The sequence below is a fragment of the Mobula birostris genome, chromosome 21, assembly GCF_030028105.1.
Source record: "Mobula birostris isolate sMobBir1 chromosome 21, sMobBir1.hap1, whole genome shotgun sequence".
NCBI lineage: Eukaryota > Metazoa > Chordata > Chondrichthyes > Myliobatiformes > Myliobatidae > Mobula > Mobula birostris.
In genome coordinates this window covers 14973580-14995425 of record NC_092390.1, presented here as the reverse complement: position 1 = coordinate 14995425, position 21846 = coordinate 14973580, and the positions used below count along the sequence as shown (strand labels likewise).

The following is a 21846-nucleotide window of genomic DNA, read 5'->3' as shown; positions in this document are numbered from 1 at the left end:
CCAAAACTCAACTGTTCATTTTCGTCAACAGATGATGCTTGACCTGCTGAGTTCTTCCAGCATCAGGTGTGTTGCTGCAGGTTCCAGGCTCTTGTGCCTCCCTTTCCTTTGTGTAAACAGAATTGGATTTCTTGCAGCAGCCCTCCTGTGGATTACAGACTTTACAGAATAAAAAAAGAAAATAGTTCAGTTTCCCCTTCGTTCCTGGGAGACACACAAGACAGCATATGTTGGAATCTGGAGCAACACACAATCTCATTACCCTCTCCTCCAACCCTCTCTCAAGCTTGCTATCCCTTTCCCTCATTATCCTCTCACCCTCATTGCCCCCTCCTTCACCCTCATCTCCTTCATCATCCTCTCCCTCTGCCTCATTACCCTCACACTTAACAAAGCCCCCTCATGCTCATTAACCCCTCCCTGACCCTCATCACCCTTTCCCATATCTCCCCCCACCAAACCCTCCCTCACCCTCATTAACCCCTCCCTCAAACTCATCAACTCTGTCATCCTCATTACCCTCACCCTTATTACCCCTTCACTCACCCTCACCACCCACTCTCTCCTTCATCACCATCACCTCCTCTCTCACCCTTATCACCTTCTCCCTCTTTCATAAGCTCCTCCATCATTCTGATAACCCTCTCTGACCTTCATCTCCCTTTCCCTCACCCTCAGGTCCCTCACTCATCCTCTCCCAAGCTTCATCACCCCGTCTACTCACATCTGCGTTCCCCTCTCCTCATTCCCAGTTTCAACTATCACCCCCTTCCCCTTTTCCCCAACCTCCACATCCTCGTCACCCTCTCTCCCACCCCATCCTTTTGATCACTCTCAGCAGGACAGGAGAACCAGACACAATCATAAACATGGAGTAAAGTACAGAGGACTCCGACACGTTGGCAAACACCATGCAGATGGGACTCCCACGTCCTCCCATACTGACGACAGACCAGGCCCCCGCCCGTCCACCCGATGCTAATTATCTCTCTTGCGCCGCAACCTTTGACGGACAGGTTTATGTACCAATCAGCCACGGGAGATTTCACACAGCTGCCGAATGAACTTCCTGCCCTGCTCTTTAATCACATTTCAACACTTCATTAATTGCCATCTGTTGCTGCCTCATCTCTGAAACCTCTGGGAACATATTCTTTCATTCTGGTCAAGAACTCTCTAATTCCCCCCCCCCCCCCACCCCGCTGTGAAAAGCAGCTCGGCACGTAATTAGAATGTTGAAGGAAGGGAGATTAATAAATTCTCTACACGCAGCGTTTAAGGAGGATTCCTGAACTGGAAGACAAACCCCATGGCAGACCTCACTACGGCTCTCTGTATGTTAACTCGATCCATAGTGTTGTTTGCAGATCATTAATTTCTAGGACTTTCAGCTGACAAGTGACTTTCTTGTATTGAACTGGGACGGTGACCTTAAGCAGCTGCAGACATTATGGGGGCAGTTCACGCAGAGAGTGGTAGGTGCCTCGACTGTATGGTCAGGGAGTTGGAATTGGTTTATTATTGTCACATGTGCCAAGATACAGTGAAAAGCTTTTCTTGTTCATACAGATCAAATCATTACTCCGTGCATCAAAGTTGTACAAGGTAACATTATGCAGACAATGATTCGCCTGGTTGTGTTCCTGGGTGTTCATGTACGCATGAATATCAATTGAACTTGAACTAGAACAAAAGTGTTAGTTACAGAGGAGGTGCAGTGCAGGTAAATAATAACCAGCAAGTCCATAATGAGCTAGATTATGAGGTCTAGGAACCATTTTGTTGTACTAGGGGACTGTTCCATAGTCTGATGCACACAAGAAATGTTAAATTAGTACACACAAGAGAGACTATGGGTGCTGGAAACCTGGAGCAACCACACACAAAATGCTTGAGGGACTCAGTGAGTCAGGCAGCATCCAGATGAGGGAAATGAGCAGGTGACATTTTGAGCCTGGACCTTTCATCAGGGAAGCTATTTAGTTTGGTGGCGGGCTCCAGTGTTGACAATAGCATATGCCCATTCCCCAGGGGAGCGTTCCTGAGGAGGCATTTCATCATGCTGGGATGATGGAAATCAGTAAATCCCACTCCATAACGGTTGTGACTGTGACGACTGAGATACTGGTGTCTCCAGAAGTCCATACCCTTCAGAGCCATTAAATCAATACTGTCTCCGGGCCAACACCCTGACCTCCAAGTCCGTCCTCATCTCTGACTAGCTGAAGGGTGTAGGCTACAGGGTCCAAGTACTCTATAGTCCATCATGGAGATCAAGGACAACTCTTCCATGAAAAAGGGAAAATCTCCTCAGTATAAGCTATAGACAGAAGTAGATAAGAGATAGATAGCTGATAGAAGATTATAAAATTACGAGAGTGTAGATAGGGTTGACAGTCAGAGTCTTTCTCCCAGAGTGAAAATGACAAAAACAATAACATAGTGGCTAGTGTATCCACTGTAATTTTGGGATTCAATTCACCACTGTCTGCAAGGAGTTTGTATGTTCTCTTCATGACTATGTGAATTTCCTCTGGGAGCTCTGGTTCCTCCCACATTCCCGCAGATTAGAGTTAGTAAATTGTGGACACGCTGTGTTGGCACTAGAAGCGTGTCAACACTTGCGGGCTGCCCCCAGCACATCTTGGTCTGTGCTGGTCATTGATGCAAACAGCATGTTTCACTGTATGCTTTGATGAACGTGTGATGAATAGAGCTAATCTTCAAAAGAAGTTTTACAATAGGACACGCATTGATGGTGAGAAGGGAAAAGTTTAAAGGGGAGATGTGGGACAAGCTCTTACACAGAACGGTGGTGCCAGGAGCGATAGTGGAAGCTGAAACAGGAGTGATGTTTAGGAAGTTGTTAGATGAATGCATAAACATTAGAGTCAAAGTCAAGTTTATTGTTGTGTGCACAAATACACGTGTGCATGGGTGCAATGAAAAATCTTGTAGCAACATCACAGGCACATATCACCAGAAGGGCAGCGTTCACAAGGAAATGGTAAGTTATAAACAATTTTTGCAAGAAAGAACACAAGGAAATGTCCATTGTATTGCCAAGTGGTCATAGTGTTGGCAAGCTGTAGTGATTAAGGTTTTGCCTGCTTGTTCAAGAACCAAATAGCTGAAGGAGGTAGCTGTTCCTGAACATGATGGTGTGGGATGTCAGGCTTCTGTACCTCCTGCCTGATGGTAGCTGTAATAAGATGCTGTGGGCTGGTTGGTGAGGATCGTTAATGATGGACATTGCCTTCCTGAGGCAGTGCTTCCTGTAAGTACTACCGATGGTGGGGAGCCATGTGCCCAAGATGTATTGGGCTAGGTTCATCACGTTTTGCAGCTTCTTGCATTCCTGTGTGTTTGAATGTGGGGAACAGAGGGTTATGCATCAGGTGCAGACAGAAAGCGTTTAGTTTAATTCGGCATCATGTTTGGTGCAGATATTTTGTGCCTTGGGGCCTGTTCCCATGCTGTACTGTTCTGTACTCTCTGTTCCCAGTGCAGTCTCCTCACTGCCTTATTAAATTGCTCCATTCTCAACATCTGACGCCACTGGTCCTCTCAGACAATAACGCAGAGGAGTTCCAACATAGCTGGCAGGAAGGAAAACAGGCCACTCTCTAAGCCCTCAGGCATTGCTGCTCCCACCTAGGGCAGAAACTGTGACCAGAAATGAATTGCAGCTGAGAATCTAACCTCGTTGTTCCAGTATAAATATTATCAGAATCCAACCAAGGTCTAAAGAAGGCTTAAATATAAAATAAATTATCCCTGGGAGTGAGTTGCAGGCTGGAATCTAATTATGTGTTAGGGTATTTATATGTAGAATAACAGATCCCCAAGAATGAGTTACAAACTGGAATCTTTTCAATGGTTTGAGTGTGTTTAAATATAGAATAGCAGTTACTTGTGAGTGAGTTACTGGCAGGGATCTAATTGAGAGGGTTTGGGGTTTATATACAATAACAAATCTTTTTTAGTGTGCTGCAAACTGGGATCTAATCCAGGGATTTGGAGGTATTATGTCGATCCATGGGAGTTGATTACAGACTTGACTCCAATTGAGAGGCTTAGATGGGTTATATGTAGAGTAACAGATCTGCAAGGTACCGAGCATGAGTTCTGGGGCTCTCTGTATGGTTCCGGTGTCCCGATCTGGTAGTGGTGGGGTGGTGGGGGGGAGATGAGGGGGTAAGAAGGGGTTTGTGATGCAATTGTTGTGCCTGAGCTCCTTGTTGTCCTTCTGAACACTGTGGGCATGTCATGTTGGCGCACTTGTGGGCTGCCCCAGCACACCCTTGGACTGTGTTGGTTGTTAACACAAATGATGTGTTTCACTCTGTTTTGATGTTCATGTGCCTAATAAATCTAATCTTGAAATTTAAATAATTTCTCCTCTGAAGTGGAATTCAAGCAATCACAGTGACAGAGCTGTGAACAAAGAGCCTGGGGCTAGTTTGGAAGCCTCTGTAGTGGCTTTGCTTCTTTGTCTTGCTGTCTTAAAGCTATGTTTGCCACTTGTAATTCTTCTTTAATGTATTCCACTTTGTTCCGGTTACCCACTGTGAAAGCATGAAATATGTAGTAAGTCTTCATGGGTGGTGGTGGAGGGGGAAGCCTGTTAATACTCAGATACATTGTGATTTGTTAGGCTACCCTGCTTAGATTCCTGAAATGTAACTTCAGGAAAGATAAGAAATGCAGCAATTGGAAATGGGCCCCCAGCTCAAGGTTTCCTAGCGCTCCACTCCATATTGGCTCTGTATTATCCAGGTCGTGGGTCAGCCATTTTAGGGACCCCTGCTTCACTCAGACTGGAGAGTCTGGGCTGCAGTGAAGGAGGTTAAGAGGGAACACGATTCAGGTATGTAAAGTTATGAGGAATGTATAATCTATACTGATAAATTTGGTAGAAAGGATTCACAAGGATGTTATATAATACTGAGATATATAAAATTATACAGCTATATAAAACATAGATAGGCCATACTTGAAGCTGTATAAAACTGGTTAGGATTGCACTTGGAGTCTTCTCTTTTCTTATTCTGGCTTCTTTCCCCTTCATTTCCAGTCCTGATGAAGGATCTCATCCTGAAGTGTTGACTGTTTATTCCCCTCCATAAGTGCTGCCTCACCATCTGAGTTACTCCAGCATTTTGTGTGTGTTGCACTCGGAGTATTGCGTGTAGGTCTGGTCATCCCATTAGAGAAGGATGTGGAGGCTTTAGAGAGGGTGCAGGAGAGATTCACCAGGATGTTACCTACGTTGCAACTATTAGCCATAAGGAAAGGTTGGACAAACTTGGAATTTCTTTCTCTGAGCCAGTGTATGCTGAGGGAAGATTTGATGTAGATTCCAATAATTATGAGAGGAGTAGTTGGAATAGACAGAATCTTTTTCCCAGGGTTTGTTCGTTTGGTTGTTTTGTACTGTGCAGTATGACATGAATGACCATGGTCTTGACCATGATCATGGTTGTTCTTGGTAAATTTTTTGACAGAAATGGTTTGCCATTGCCTTCTTCTGGGCAGTGTCTTTAACAAGACGGGAGACCTCATCCATTATCAATACTCTTCAGAGATTGTCTGTCCGGCGTCAGTGGTTGCAAAACCAGGACTTGTGATATGCCCCAGCACTCATACAACCACCCACCACCTGCTCATTGGTTTTCAATGACCTGGTCGCTAGAGGGCCTGCATTTTAGGTGAGAGAAGAAACATTTAAAGGAGTTGTACAGGCTAAGTTTTTAATACAGAGAGTGGTAGTTGGTGGAAGCAAAGACAAAAATTAATTGTATTTGTCACGTACATCTGAACTGAAACATACAGTGAACTGAGAACCATTGTGCTACCAGAACAGATAGCAGATAAAATAGTTGTGTTTGATCGGTTTTTGAAAGGCACATAATATGCAGGGATAGGGAGGTATATGGGCCGTGTACAGGCAGAAGGAATTGGATTACTTTGCTATCATGTTTGGCACAGTCATTATGGGCTGAAGGACACTGACACTCGTACTGTTCTTTATTTTTACAATCCAACCCTCTGGCCCAATGTGCTTTTGCGCTGCTACACCGAAGTGACGAATTAACCCACTAAACCGTAATGTACATCTTTAGAATGTCAGTGGAAACCCAAGTATGTGGAGCAAACCCGTGTGGTCACGAGAGGAATGTACAAACATTTTACAGACAGTAATGGGGATTGAACCCAGATCGCTGGACTGTAAAGCAATGTGCTAACCGTTATGCTACCATGCTGCCCTAAAGGAGGACGCTTCCTCCCATTGATGCAGCAGATCTATTGTGATGGATGAAACAACATCTCCAGTCCTGATGAAGGGTTTCAACCAAAATCGTTGACAGTTTATTCTTGTTCACAGATGCTGCCTGATATGCTGAGTTCCTCCGACATTTTGTGTGTGAAAGTCTCCAGTATATATTTTCCATTGTTGAGAGTATTGAGACTGTTTATAATGCCTCACCCTGCACATCACTATTAACTCAGGAAGCCAAATTAGCTTATACTGAGAGGAAACATTGCCATTTAGTAAGTTTTAATAGGTTCTTCTGACTGTTGAGGGGCTGTTAATTGTCAATAGATCTTGGAGACTACACTAAGGTCAGACCACGTACCAATCCATTACCGATCCATGCAAGCATCAGATGTTTGTTATTGTCTCTTCCACTTCTGGTCAAGGTGGTGACTGCGTACAATGCTCCCTCAGTCTACACCCTCCAGATAGACCGCAAATCTACTAATTTCACTCCTTTTACGTCTGTTTTTCATCTTAAGTGTTTCTGGAACTTTTAGAACTTGTGATTTTACAGATTAGCGGTTGATTGAGTGATGCAGCGCTTTGCAGTCTCCGAGAAGATCTCGGGAAGCGAGTTCAAGCTCGAACTCAAACCCTCAAAGCGAAGATACTTTGAGACGGACTGCGAGCCAATGTTCAGCTCCATTTCGCTGATTAAAGTGTCCCTTATTTGACATTTAAGCCGTCGAGCAAGACTGAAATGTTGGGGCAAATGCAGAAGGTGAGCAAGGGTTCAGCGCCGGCTGTCCGTCCTTTGATCGCTGGTGGGATCCCTCTGCTGCCAGAGAAGGAGACTGTGTGGTGGCTCACCGTGCCCAGGCAGTGGGGGTTGGCCTCTGCATTCAAGCTGTGTCTCTTTCTTTCGAAGACGTCGGAGGATGTCACTGAGTTCCTGTGTTTATGGATATAAGACCTTTTCATTTTTATGTTTTTTATAGTCTGTGTTTTTGCACATTTATTCTCTTTTTTTTGTGTGTGTGGGGAAGGAGGGATTGGGGGACCAATGTTCTGGTTGCATTTTGTTAGTTTTTATATGTGGGGGGGAGTTGGGGATTGATGATCTTGTTGAGTTTTGTTCATTCTGTGGGTGGAGGGGGATTTGGGGGTTGATCATAGTGCCATTTTTTTGTGCAGGGAAGAGAGTTTACAGTATCTTTTCTGTGGTTTTCTTTGTTTCGTGGCTATCTAGAGAAGACAAATATCAGAATTGTATACTGCATACATACTTGAAACTTTATAAATGAATCTTTGAACCTTTGACCTTTTCCGTTCCTTATCAGACCAGACAAACCACATCCGTGACTGATGCATGTTATGCACCTTTGATCAATGACTGAGAAGTTTCTTCTCTTCCAGTCTCTTGTGTTCTTTACCCCTTGCTCTGATGAGAAAGTAAGGAAATTAGAGCAGGAGTAGGCCACTCGGCCCATCAAATCTGCCCCATCATTTTATGAGATGCAACTCAATGCATAAAAGCATGCAGACATAGGTAAGAGATTCAGTTGTTGTTCAGTCCAAGCATCAGAATGCAGAAGAAATGCGATCGAATTGACTTTGACTGTGAAATGATTGCTGGTGTCAGATGGGTGGTTTGATTATCTCAGAAACCGCTGACCTCCTCGGATTTTCACACACAACAGTCTCTAGAGTTTACAGAGAATGGAGTGAGAAACAAAAATCATTCAGTGAGCGGTAGTTCTGTGTGCAAATCACCTTGCTAATGAGATGAGTCAAAGGAAAATAGACAGGTTTAGGCTGACAAGAAGGCTACAGTAACTCATATAACCATGTGTGATGTCAGTGGTGTGCAAAAGGGCATATCTGAATGCTCTTCACGTTGAACCTTGAAGTGGATGGGCTACAACAGCAGAATGAGGTACCTAATAAAGTGGCCACCAGGTAGGTTCTGCCACATTGCTCTAAGAAATTATTTCTAATACGTTCCCACCTCTTCCATGGTACCCTTGTTTGGTTAGTTTAATTAGGGCAGCACAGTAACATAGCAATTGGCACAATTCTTTAGAGCACCATCGATCGGAGTTCAATTCGCACTGCTATTTGCAAAGCGTTTGTACGTTTTCCCCTGTGACCATGTACGTTTCCTCCAACACTCCAGTTTACTCCCACACTCCAAAGACATACAGTACATGTTTGGATTTAATACGTTGTGGGCATTCTATAGTTTGTTGGTGCCAGAAGCATTGTGACACTTGCGGGCTGTCCCCAGCGCATCCTTGGACTGTGTTGGCTGTCGGCGCAAACAATGCATTTCACTGCCTGTTTCAAAGTACATGTGACAAATAAAGCTAATTGTTTGTCTTTCAATCAGTATGCAGATTAAAATCGTCCATGATAATGGCAGCTCCCTTTTTCATATATGCTCAGTCCTACAGTAAGGTAACATTTGGCAGTCTATAGACCACTCCCGCCTTGCTGTTCCTTCCTCCACCCAATCCAATTCTTCATCACAATCCCAATCACTTCATCAGGATTCTGCACCATCCGGGCCATGTCCTCTTCTCAATGCTGCCAACAGCCAAGAGGTACAGGAGCCTGAAGGCTCACACCTCAAGGTTTAACAACAGCTTCTCCCCCACTGCTGTCAGGTTCCTGAACCAACCTGAAAAACCCCAACAGTACCTCAGACGATATACTTTTCCCCTTCTCTCGCTCAATCTTCGGCTTGTGTCATTGTGTTTGTTTTGTTGCTTATTTGGTACTATGTATAATTTATGTTAATTTTGTATATATATATGTTGTTTGTCCTCACCTTGTAACATTCTGTGCTGCTGCCGCAAAGAGCTAATGGTCATAGCATTTATACCCTGTGTATATATGCCTACGACAGTAAACGAACGAGTTTAATCTGTATCACTCCTTTCCGCTACACCGATACCTTGATTGATTATCAACATTACATGAAGTCTCAAAGTACATTTATTACCTAAGTCTGTATGCCGTACACAACCGTGAAATTCATCCTCCCCACCGACAGCTACGAAACAAAGAAAACCATGGAACTCGTTCAAGAAACATCAACCCCCACCCACCCCCAGCATAAAAAAAATCACGCAAACAGGAACAAAAAAAAACAAGTGAAAAATAGAAGAGTCAGGTTATAGCAACGCCCACAAAAAATGCTGGTGAATGCAGCAGGCCAGACAGAAGTCAATATTCCGTCTGGGTAGCCTCCAACCAGATGGCATGTATATTGACTTCTCTAACTTCCTTTAGTGCCCCTCCTCCCCTTCACACCCCATCCTTTATTTGTTTATTTAATTTTTTTTTCAAATATATTTATTTTTTCCCTTTTTTTTCTCTCTCTTTTTTTCTCCCTCTGTCCCTCACACTATAACTCCTTCACAACACGCTGGAGGAACTCAGCAGGTTGGGCAGCATCTGTGCAAACGATCAATCAACGTTTCAGGCCAGAACCCTTCGTTGGGACTGAAGAGGGAAGGGGCAGAGGCCCTATAAAGAAGGTGGGGGGAGGGTGGGAAGGAGAAGGCTGGTAGGTTCCAGGTGAAAAACCAGTAAGGGGAAAGATAAAGGGGTGCGGGAGGGGAAGCAGGGAGGTGATAAGCAGGAAAGGTGAAGAAGGAATAGGGGAAAACACAGTGGGTAGTAGAAGGAGGCGAAACCATGAGGGAGGTGATAGGTAGCTGGGGGAGGGGGCAGAGTGAAATAGGGATAGGGGAAGGGAGGGGGAGGGAATTACCGGAAGTTGGAGAATTCTATGTTCATACCAAGGGGCTGGAGACTACCTAGACCGTATATGAGGTGTTGCTCCTCCAACCTGAGTTTAGCCTCATCATGGCAGTAGAGGAGGCCATGTATGGACGTATCTGAATGGGAATGTGAAGCAGAGTTGAAGTGGGTGGCAACCAGGAGATCCTGTCTGTTTTGGTGGACGGAGCGGAGGTGCTCAACGAAGCGGTCCCCCAATCTGCGTGGGGTTTCACCGATGTAGAGGAGGCCGCACCGGGAGCACCGGATGCAATAGATGACCCCAACAGACTCACAAGTGAAGTGTTGCCTCACCTGGAAGGACTGTTTGGGGCCCTGAATGGTGGCAAGAGAGGAGGTGTAGGGACAGGTGTAGCACTTGCGCTTACAGGGATAAGTGCCGGGTGGGAGATCAGTGGGGATGGACGTGTGGACCAGGGAGTTGCGGAGGGACCGATCCCTGTGGAAAGCGGAGGGGGTGGAGAGGGAAAGATGTGCTTAGTGGTGGGGTCCTGTTGAAGGTGGCGGAAGTTGCGGAGGATAATGTGCTGGATCCGGAGGCTGGTGGGGTGGTAGGTGATGACAAGGGGAACTCTGTCCCTGTTGTGGTGGTGGGAGGATGGGGTGAGGGCCGAAGTGCGGGAAATAGAGGAGATGCGGGTGAGGGCATCATTGGTGATGGCAGAAGGGAAACCACGATCCTTAAAGAAAGAGTACGCGTCTCCAGGCTTCTTAGCCTTGAGGCTACACGCCTCACAGAACACCCTCGCAGACAGCAAAGCATCGGATGGCTCAATCGGCCTGAAAGCACACCACCAAAATGTAGATCACAGGCTCCAACAGCAACAGGGCCACTTTTGAAGGAAAAAGAAGACATCTGAGAAGTGAAAGAAGCAGTTTTGTGAACCGTCTGAAGCTGCCTTTGGTGACGTTCACTGATACCATCTTCTTCTGTGCCTCGCTGCCCGTTTTACCTATTTTGAAACATCAACTAACGGAGAATGTTGAGATACCAGTCCTCGTCACCCTGTAACCATGAAGTCCGGAGGTTGATCAGACGTCGAGGAGTCAAGCCCCAATGGCCGAAGTCCTAAGTCAGTGAGTCCCTGCACGTCAGATGGGGAAGTTGAAGGCCCAATATCCTGCGAGTTTGAGTCCATTGGAAATCGGAGGCCGAAGACGGCCTGCCCTAGGATTAGGGGACTGTGTGGGTGAGTGGGAGTGATGAGGCCTGTTTCACTGTTGTTGCTTTGTCACTTTGAATATTCTGCTTTGTTGAGTTCTGTGTTTAATTTGCCAAGCGCTCTGGGCATGCTATGTTACCACCCGAGGTGTGGTGACACATGCCGGCTGCCCCCAGCACATCCCTGGTTGTGTCGATTGTTAACACAAATGACGCATTTCACTGTATGTTTCAATGTACGCGTGATAAATGAATCTGAATGTGAAATCTGTCACTGTAATAGCTCGAATCAGATTCATTTAGTTCTGTTTGTGCTGGCAACTCATCTGGTTACAAATGCTGTGCGCATTCAGAATAAAGAGCCTTGAGCTTTTTAAAGTTGTTAAGTGATCCCTTTACAATTCCTGCTGCAGTTTTGCTTATCTTTTCTGCTATTTCTACCGCTGATTCTCGTTCCTCTCTTCACCGCCCTGTACCAGTGCTCCCTCGTTTCTTGAACCCTCCCCATTTGTGGAAAGGTCTTTTTTACATCCCTATGTAAGTCATTTTGTAGGACACTGGTCTCAGGTGGTTGATTGCAGCCTATTCCAATAGAATGGGCCTATCCTTCCTCAGTGCCAGATGCATCAGAAACCATTTCTTCCACAACGAGCTTCATACCACACAATAAATTGACGCAAGGTCTCAGCCCAAAGCATCAACTGTTTATTCCCCTCCATAGATGCTGCCTAACCTGCTGGCTTCCTGCAATATTTTGTGTACACTCCTCAATTCCTAAAGAAGGGTCCCGGCCTGAAACATCGACTGCTTATTCATTTCTATAGAAGCTGCCCAACCTGCTGAATTCCGCCAGCATTTTGTGTGTGTTGCTTTGGATTTCCAGCATCTGCAGACTTCCTCAGGTTTATCAATTATTCTAATGCTGGTTCCCCCTCCGTGTTGTCACAAAATTATCAGCTTGCTCCTCATGAGAACCGAAGGTGTGCAGACTGCCTGTGTGTTTCCTACTCCACAAGCTTGCTGAGCCTTGAGGGAACAGGACATCTCCACTCACTGCTGGGAACCTCTGGCCCGCAAACAATCAGAGCAGATGAGAAGCTTTCGGGATGGAATTGAGTTGGTTAATTGAGAAGCATTCGGGATGGGATTGAGAGGGATAGGATTGAGTTGGTTAATTGAGAAGCATTCGGGATGGGATTGAGAGGGATAGGATTGAGTTGGTTAATTGAGAAGCATTCGGGATGGGATTGAGAATCTTGTGGCAGTGCATGCTGCTGTGGGTTTCCAGCATCTGCAGGATCTCTTGTGTTTACCTCTCTGACCTTATTTCCCCTTATCTAAAGTGCACATGGTTTGGGAAGTAATCTGGAGATTGTCCTCCATGTGGTTCTGCTTTTCAAACCTTTCCCCAAGCTGTTCCAAACCTCACAGCAGAAAATCTTTCCTACTTATAGAGTCATTCGGCATGGAAACAGGCCCTTCGCCCCATCTTTTCCTTGCTGACCGTATTACCTGAGAGCTAGCCCCATCTGCTAATATTAGGCCGTTAGCCCTCTGAATCCCTCATTCCAACGCATATTAAAACGTTGATAATGTGCCCGCCTCAACCACTATTTCTGGCAGCTCATTCCAAACACCCTTTGCATGAAGAAATTATGTCCCTTTTAAATCTCTTGCCTCTACCTCTCCCATGCATGTACATATCCAAATGGCTCTTAAATGTTGCTTTTGAACCTGTTCTGTCCATGAGAGTGTGTGCCTTCCCTCCCAAATTCCAAAGACATACAGGATAGGGTTATAAACTCAAGAGATTCTACAGACGCTGGAAATCCAGAGCAGCACACACAAAATGCTGGAGGAACTCAGCTATTCAGGCAGCATCTATGGAAATTAATAAACATATCACACATCTTTATCTCTCCCCCCCCTCCACTCTCCATTTTCTGCAGAGATTTTTCCCTCTATGATTCCATTGTCCATTCGTCTCTCCTGACTAATCTTCCTCCTAGCACTTATCCCTGCAAGTGGAAGAACTGCTACACCTGCACATTCAACTCCTCCCTCATCTCCATCTGAGGCCCCAAACGGTCCTTCCCAACACTTTGCCTCCAAGTCTGTTGGGGTCGTCTATTGTATCCACTGCTGCATAAAGCAGGATTTCCCAATGGCCTACCATTTTAATTCCAATCCCCGTTCCCATTCCAAGGTGTCAGTCCATGGCCTCCTCCACAGCTATGATGAGATCATTCTCAGGGTGGAGGAAGAACACTTCATATTCCGTCTGGGTAGCTTCAACCTGATGGCATGAACATCGATTTCTCCATCTTCCAGTAATTTTCCTTTCTTCCCTTCCCCCTTCTTCATTTCCCCACTCGAACTCCCCTCTTACCACTTCTCTTCTCCTCAGCTACCCATCACCTCCTCCTGTCCTTTCTCGACTCTCCTCTCCTATCAGGTTTCTTTTTCTTCAGCCCTTTATCTTTTCCACCTATCACCTCCCAGCTTCTAGCTCGTACTCCTCCCCCCGCCCCTTTCTTATTCTGGCCTCTCCTTCCTTTCCAGTCCTGTGAAAGGTCTATAGATGCTGCTTGACCTGTTGATTTCCTCCCAGCATTTAGCGTGTTGATGTTAGTAGGTTGTAAGAATGTTATGCAGGCTCTGGAAGCATATCGATATTTGCGGGCTATCCCCAACACTTCTGTGGACTGTGTTGGTCGTTGATGCAAAAGACATATTTCACTATATGTTTTGATGTACTTGTGACAAATATAACTAATCTTTAAAAATGTTAGAAATGTCTTAAATTATTGAATTCAGCATTGAGCCTGGAAGGCTGTGACGTGCTCAATCAGAAGGTGAGGTGCTGTTCTTTGAGTTTGTGTTGAGCTTTGTAGGAGCAGTGAGGAGGCTGAGGATGGGGAGGTCAGGGAGGAAGGGAATGAAGAATTAACAAACAGGCGACCAAGGGCTCAGGGCCACACTTGCAGAGATAATTCACGTACAAGTTTCAGATATCACTGGTGACGCCAATGTTTATTGTCTGTCCCTACCTGCCCATGAACTGAAGAGGCAGCTGAAAGTCAACCCATCTGAAGGATGCGGAGTCACAATCGAGTGTAGTTTGTAGTAGCTACTCGGTCCACACACCACTGTAAACCATGAACCCACAGTATGACAGAAGATGTCCTCCTTCCTTTCAGGAATTGATGATCCTCACCAACATGGCCGTGGACTGGCCCTGGCAGACTTTAACAGAGATGGAATGGTGGATATAGTCTACGGTAATTGGATGGGACCTCACCGCTTCTATCTACAGACCATCGTGAATGGAAAAGCCCGTTTTAGGGTAAGAATACATGGTGATTTTCAATGCATTTTGTCTCCAAAGGTTTTGTCCCCTTGCTTGGTGACTTACTCCTGTTTGTCATTTTGTTTATGGAGATGTTGGGGAATGTTATTACCTGTTGAAAGTCAAAGTACATTTATTATCAAAGTACATATATATCACCACACATTACCCCAAGATTCATTTTCTTGCAGAAATAGTATAGAATCATTGGAAAAACTACACAGAAAGACTGACAAATGTGCAAAGAAAACAAGCTGCAAACAACAAACCCAAATAGTTAGTAAGTAAATAAATAAATAAATAACTGAGAATATGTTGAAGAATCCTTGAAGATGAGTCTGTAGGTTGTGGAAGAAGTTCAGTGTTGAGGTGAGTGAGTGTAGGTGCAGGACACTGATGGCAGCAGCAATAAGAGTGTATAGCCTAGAAGGTGAGGGCCCTTGATTATGAATGGCAAAAAGAGGCATACAAGAGCAAGATAGACCAGCTGGTTGAGTGGCGTTGCAACAACAACCTTGTACTCAACATCAGTAAGACAAAGGAACTGATCGTGTTCTTCAGGAAGGGGGAAGTTGAAGGAACACGTACCAATTCTCATCAAGGGATCTGCAGTGCAAGGAGTGAGCAGTTTCACGTTTATGTGTCTCAACATCTTTGAAGGTCTATCCCAGGCCCAATATATTAATACAATTGCAGAGAAGGCATGACAGAGGCTATATTTCATTAGGAGTTTGAGGAGATTTGGTATATCACGAAAGATTCTTGCAAGGTTCAACAGGCGTAACATGGAGAGCATTCTAACTGGTTGCATCACCATCACGTATAGAGGAGGCACTGCACAAGGTTGCAGACCCAACCAGCTCCATCATGGACACTATCCTCCCTACCATCAAGGACATCTTCAAAAGGTGGTGACTCCAAACAATAGCATTTATGATTAATGACCTTCACCACCTGGGACATGCATTACCACCATTAGGGAGGAGGTACAGGAGCCTGAAGACACCCACTCATTTTAGGAACAGCTTCTTCCCCTCCGCCATCAGATTTCTGAAAGCACAATGAATCCATGAAACACACACAAACGTTGCTGGTGAACGCAGCAGGCCAGGCAGCATCTCTAGGAAGAGGTACAGTCGACGTTTCAGGCCGAGACTCTTCGTCAGGACTAACTGAAAGAAGAGCTAGTAAGAGATTTGAAAGTGGGAGGGGGAGATCCAACATCGACTGTACTTCTTCCTAGAGATGCTGCCTGGCCTGCTGTGTTCACCAGCAATGTTTATGTGTGTTGCTTGAATTTTCAGCATCTGCAGATTTCCTCGTGTTTGCATTTAAGAATCCATGAACACTTTTTTCTCTCTTTTTGCACTACTTATTTCATATACACAGTTGTTCTGGTTAATTGGGATGCATCAAGATAATTTTGGCTGAATTAAGTGGCTGTCCCAATTGGCCAAAGTTTCATGGGAATAGTTAAAAACATATACAAAGATGAACTACCATTTAACTAAGTTACAAATTGTATATTTAAATTAAATACAGAACACATTAGAATATTAACAGTACTACTACGTACTATAACACTGTAGTTCCTAATAATTATCAATGGAGTAATTCATCAAATGCAGTGTTCATTTGTTTGACTGTAAATGAACAAAAGTCCATTTATGAGAAAAGAGCTACTTTTTCATTTAGGTTTGCACTCAAGCTTAAAAAGGCAGCACTTTGTGACAGTTTTTCAGAGTTGGACCAATCGCTGAGTGGGAGTATGACGAGAGCTAACTTTTAACTTAAGTTCGCACTCAAGATTAGAAATCTGCAGCATTTCTCAAAGTTGGACTGTGACCAATCACTGAGCAGGATTCATTAGAAAGGGCAAATAAAAATAACGCAAGCGCAAATGGAACAGCTCTTGTTGTGAGTTAGCCAGTGTTTGAAGTGGCTTTGGCTCATCAGGCGTGGGTGAGGTAAATACCTGGTAAGTTTCTTTTTTTCTTAATTCTTCATTCCTCATCTGCTAGGACACAGTTAGTGCAGGGAGAATGGCTCCAGAGCAGTGTTTTGTTCTGTGTGTAAGGTCTGGGAATGCTGGGAGAACTCCAACCTCCCGGATAAACACATCAGTGCCAGATGCAGCGAGCTGCAGCTCCTCAGAGAATAAGGAACCTCGGCAGGTACCTGGGTGACTGTCAGGAGAAGGAAAGGAAGTGGGCAGCCAGCGCAGAGTACCCCTGTGGCCATTTCCCTCAATAAGTATACCACTTTGGCTACCGTTGAGGGAGTTGACCTACTGCAGGGGAGCCATGGTCTCTGACACCGAGTCTGGTACTGTGGCTCAAAAGAGAGAAGAGGTGAAGAGGACTGCAGTAGTGATAGGAGGAATAGAGATGAGATTCTGTGGGTGGGATAGAGACAGCCAGATGATATGTTGCCTCCCAGGTACCAGGGTCAGGGATGTCTCAGATTGTGTCCACAGCATTCTAAAGAGGGAGAGTGAGCAGCCAGAAGTCTCGATGTACATTGGTAGGAAAGGTGAGGAGGTCCTGAAGAGAGATTTTAGGGAGCTAGGTAGAAATCTGAAAAACAGGACCTCCATGGTAGTAACCTCTGGATTACTGCCAATGCTATGCGCCAATGAAGGTAAGGATAGGATGGTTTGGCGATGAATGTGTAGCTGAGGAACTGGTGCAAGGGACAGGGGATCAGATCTATAGGTCATTGGGATCTTTTCTGTGGAAGGTATGACCTGTACAAAAGGAATAGGTTGCACCCGAACCCGAGAGGGACCAATGTTCTTGTGGGCAGGTTTGCTAGAGCTGTTCGGGTGGGTTGAAACTAACTTGGCAGGCGGATGAGAATTGAAGTGATGGCACTGAGGATGAGGTAGATGTTTACAAACAGACGCACTGTATAGCGAGACTGTTCGCAAAGAGATGCTGACGACAGGGCAAAATTGCAGTCCGTTGGATAAATTGCAGAGTTAAAAGCAGACAAAATCAAAAAGGGTGATGAATACAGGACTGAAGGTGTTGTATTTGTATGCACGCAGTACATAGAGTAAGGTAGATGAACTTGGAACACAGTTACAGAGTGGCATGTATTGAGGTTGGAAGCATCACTGTTCGTGGCTGAAAAAAGTTGTGAGCTTAACGTCCAAGGATACACATTATAATGAAAGGACAGGCAGAAAGAAAAAGGGCATGGCTCTGTTGATAAAAATGAAATCAGATCATTAGAAACAGGTGACATAAGGTTGGAAGGCGTTAAATCATTCTGGGTAGAGCTAAGGAACTGCAGGAGTTAAAAGACCTTTTGTATACAGACCCCAAGACAGTAGTAAAGATGTGGTCTACAATTTAGAACGGGAGATGAAAAATGCATGCCAGAAGGGCAATGTTACGATAGTCATGGGGGAATTTCAATATGAAGGTAGATTGGGAAAATCAGGTTGGTGCAGGATCTCAAGAGAGGTGTTTTCTGGAATGCCTACGAGATAGCTTTTTTAGAGCAATTCATGGTTGAGCCCACTAGGCTATTCTGGATTGTGTGTTGTGCAATGAGCTAGAACTGATTTGAAAACTAAAGATAAAAGGGGCCAGTGATCATACTATGATAGAATCAAGCCTGCATTTTGAGAAGTAGCTAAACTCAGATGTATCAGTAAAGGGAATTACAGAGGCATGAGAGAGGAGCTGGCCAAAATTGATTGGGAAAGAACAGTTATGGCTGTAATTTCTGGGAGCAATTTGAAAAGGGCTGTATATATATTCCAAAGAGGAAGAAGTATTCTAAAGGAAGGATGACATAACCGTGGCTGACATGGGAAATTAAAGTCAGCATAAAAGCCAAAGAGAGGGCATATCATAGAGCAAAAATTAATGTGAAGTTAGAGAACTTGGAAGCTTTTAAAAACCAACAGAAGCCAACTAAAAATGTCATAAAGAAGGAAATGATGGAATACGAAGACAAACTAGTCAATAATATTAAAGAGGATATCAAATGTTTCTTCAGATACATAAAGTGTAAAAGAGAGGCGAGCATAGATATCGGACCACTGGAAAATGATGCTGGAAAGGTAGTAATGGAGGACAAGGAAGTAGCGGATAAACTGAATGCGTGTATTGCAACAGTCTTCATTGCGGAAGACACTAGCAGTATGGCAGAAAGTCAGGGGTGTTTGGGGGCAGAAGTGAGTGTAGCTGCCATTACTTGGCAGAAGTTTCTTGGGAACTGAAAGGTCTGAAGGTAGGTAAGTCACCTAGACCAGAAGGTATACAGTCCAGGGCTCTGAAAGAGGTGGCTGAAGAGATTTCGGAGGTATTAGTAATGATCGTTCAAGAATCAATTGATTCTGACATGATTCCAGAGGTCTGGAAAATTGCAAATGTCACAACACTCTTCAAGAAGGAAGAAAGGCAGAAAAAAGGAAATTATAGGCCAGTTAATCTAACCTCAGTGATTGGGAAGGTGTTGGAGTCAATTGCTAAGGATGTGGTTTCAGTGTACTTAAAGGCACATGGTAAAATAGGCCGCAGTCAGCACGGTTTCCTCAAGGGAAAATCTTGCCTGACAAATCTGTTGGAATTCTTTGAAGAAATAACAAGCATGATAGACAAAGGAGAATTGGTGGATATTGTTTACTTGGATTTTCAGAAGGCCTTTGACAAGATGCCACACATGAGGTTGTTTAATAAGATAAAAGCCCATGGTATTACAGGAAAAATACTAGCATAGATAAAGTATTGGCTGATTGGCAGGAGGCAAAGGGTGGGAATAAAGGGAGCCTTTTCTGGTTGGCTGCTGGTGACTAGTGGTGTTCCACAGGGGTCCGTGTTAGGACAGCTTCTTTTACATTATATGTCAATGATTTCGATGATGGAATTGATGGCTTTGTGGAAAAGATTGTGGACGATACGAAGATAGGTGGAGGGGCAGGTCATTTCAAGGAAGTAGAGCAGCTATAGAAGGACTTAGACAGATTGGGAGAATGGGCAAAGAAGTGGCAGATGGAATACTGTGTCGGGAAGTGTATGGTCATGCACTTTGGTAGAAGAAATAGAAGTGTAGACTATTTTGTGAATGGAGAGAAAATTCAAAAATCTGATGTGCAAAGGGACTTGGGAATACTCACACAGGATTCCTTAAAGGTTAGTTTGCAGGTTGAGTCTGTGGTGAGGAAGGCAAATGTGATGTTTGCATTAATTTCAAGAGGAATAGAATATAATACCACGGTTGTGATGCTGAGGCTTTATAAGGCACAGATGAGGCCTCACTGAGCTGATTTGAGCACCTTATCTCGGAAAGGATGTGCTAACATTGGAAAGGGTTGAAAGGAACTTCACGAAAATTATTCCAGGATTGAAAGACTTATCATATGAGGAGTGTTTGATGGCTCTGGGCCTCACTGACTGGAATTCAGGAGAATGAGGTGTGACGTCATGGAAAGCTATTGAATGTTGAAAAGCCTTGACAGAATGGACGTGGAATGGATGTTTCCTATGGTGGGGGAGTTTAAAACTGAAAGACACAGCCTCAAGATAGTGAGTTGTTCTTTTAGAATGGAGATGAGGAAGAATTTCTTTAGACAGAGAGTAGTGAATCATTGCCACAGGCAGCTGTGGAGGCCAAGTCATTGGGTATAAGGCAGAGGTAATAGATTCTTGGTTACTCAGGTCACAGAGAAGGCAGAAGATTGGGGCTGAGATAAAAAAAAAAATGGATCAGCCATGGAAAAATAGCATAGCAGACTCAATGGGCCAAATTGTCTAATTCTGCTCCCTTATCTTATGGCCTTAAAATCAATACAGACACCTAGTGCAGATAATGGACTGCCTTCATACAATGCTTTCAATAGTTGCAACCTCCAAATCTTCATTTTCATTGTAACATTCAAGACGATTGTTGACACCTTCAAATTCTTTGTAGTTCCTAACTTGTTAAAGTAGTAAAACAATTTCATTTCATTCCCATTTGTTTCTGGCATCTCCAGGCTGAATGCTTGAAATCACTGTGAGCAAAACAGTTTGGAATTGCCCCAGTGCTTATTTCTCGCCAACTATCAGTGAAAAAAAAATCACTGCCTTTTAAACTCACACGCAACTGACACTATTTAAAAACAGTTTGCTCTAAGCACGGTATAGTGTTTAACAGCAACACAAGTGCCCGTGACTGATACTTGTTAGAAACAGTCTCCCGTCCCGGTGAAGTGGCATAGTGTCTCAAATGAATATTTGCCCTGATTAATCAATGGCACAGTTACCCAGAATGCACACTATATATTTATTTCTGTTTTATGTAATTTATTGTTTTTTATATATATAGTGTACTGCTGCGCAAAACAACAAACATCATGACATATGTCAGTGATATTAAACCTGATTCTGATTCTGAATTCTTGTGGTAGCACTCTTTGTACATGTGCTCAATGGTGGAAGGACCTTCTTTGTGATGGATTGGGCTGTATCCATCACCTGTTGTAGGCTTTTCCGGTCCTGGGCGTTGGACCAGATCATGATGCAACCTGCTATGTTACTCTCCACTGTGCATCTATAGAAGTTTTTCAAAGTTTTAGGTGACATGCCAAATCTATACAAACTTCTGAGAAGGTCTACATTGTAAAGTCTGCTATGCTTCTTTGTAATGTGCTGGTTCCAGGAGAGATCATCTGATGTGATAGAGGAGTATGGGCAAGATTGGATCCCAACCAGTCCTGATGAAAGGTTTCAGCCTCAACTGTCGACTGTTTACTTTTTTCCATAGATGCTGCCTAGCCTGCTGAGTTCCATTAGTCATGATCGAATGGCAGAGCAGAGTCGATGGGCTGAATGGCCTAATTCTGCTCCTATGCCTTATAGCCTTATGATTTTATGCTTGCCTTTATTAGTTGAGGCACTGAGGTTAAGAGTCGGGAAGTTACACAGCCACTTAATAAATCTCAGGAATATTGCGGGCTTTTCTGGTCACCACAAAATAGTAAGGATGTGGAGACTTTGGAAAGAAAGCAGGTGAGGTTTACCAGGATGCTGCTTGGATTAAAGGACATGTGCTATAAGGAGAGGTTGGGCTGCTTTCTCTGGAGCGCTAGAGGCTGAGGGGCAGTCTGATAGATGTTAATAAGTTTATGAAAGGCATGGTGTAGTCAGCCAGATGGTGAGGCCTGCTGAAGGGTTTCGGCCTGAAATGTTGGCTGTACTCTTTTCCATAGATGCTGCTGAGTTCCTCCAGCGTGTTGCTCGGATTTCCAGCATCAGCAGATTTTCTCTTGTT

The 21846-nt window shown here is 44.4% G+C and overlaps 1 protein-coding gene across 3 annotated transcripts in view; it reads left to right on the top strand.

Annotated features, from left to right (window-relative positions):
* Positions 1 to 21846, top strand: part of crtac1b (cartilage acidic protein 1b) — a 292689-nt gene that overhangs the window by 175372 nt on the left and 95471 nt on the right. For all 3 annotated transcript variants that reach the window (XM_072239018.1, XM_072239019.1, XM_072239017.1), the window contains one exon: positions 14432 to 14577. In XM_072239018.1, coding sequence (XP_072095119.1) covers positions 14432 to 14577 — 146 coding nt within the window. The remainder of the gene's footprint in view (positions 1 to 14431; positions 14578 to 21846) is intronic.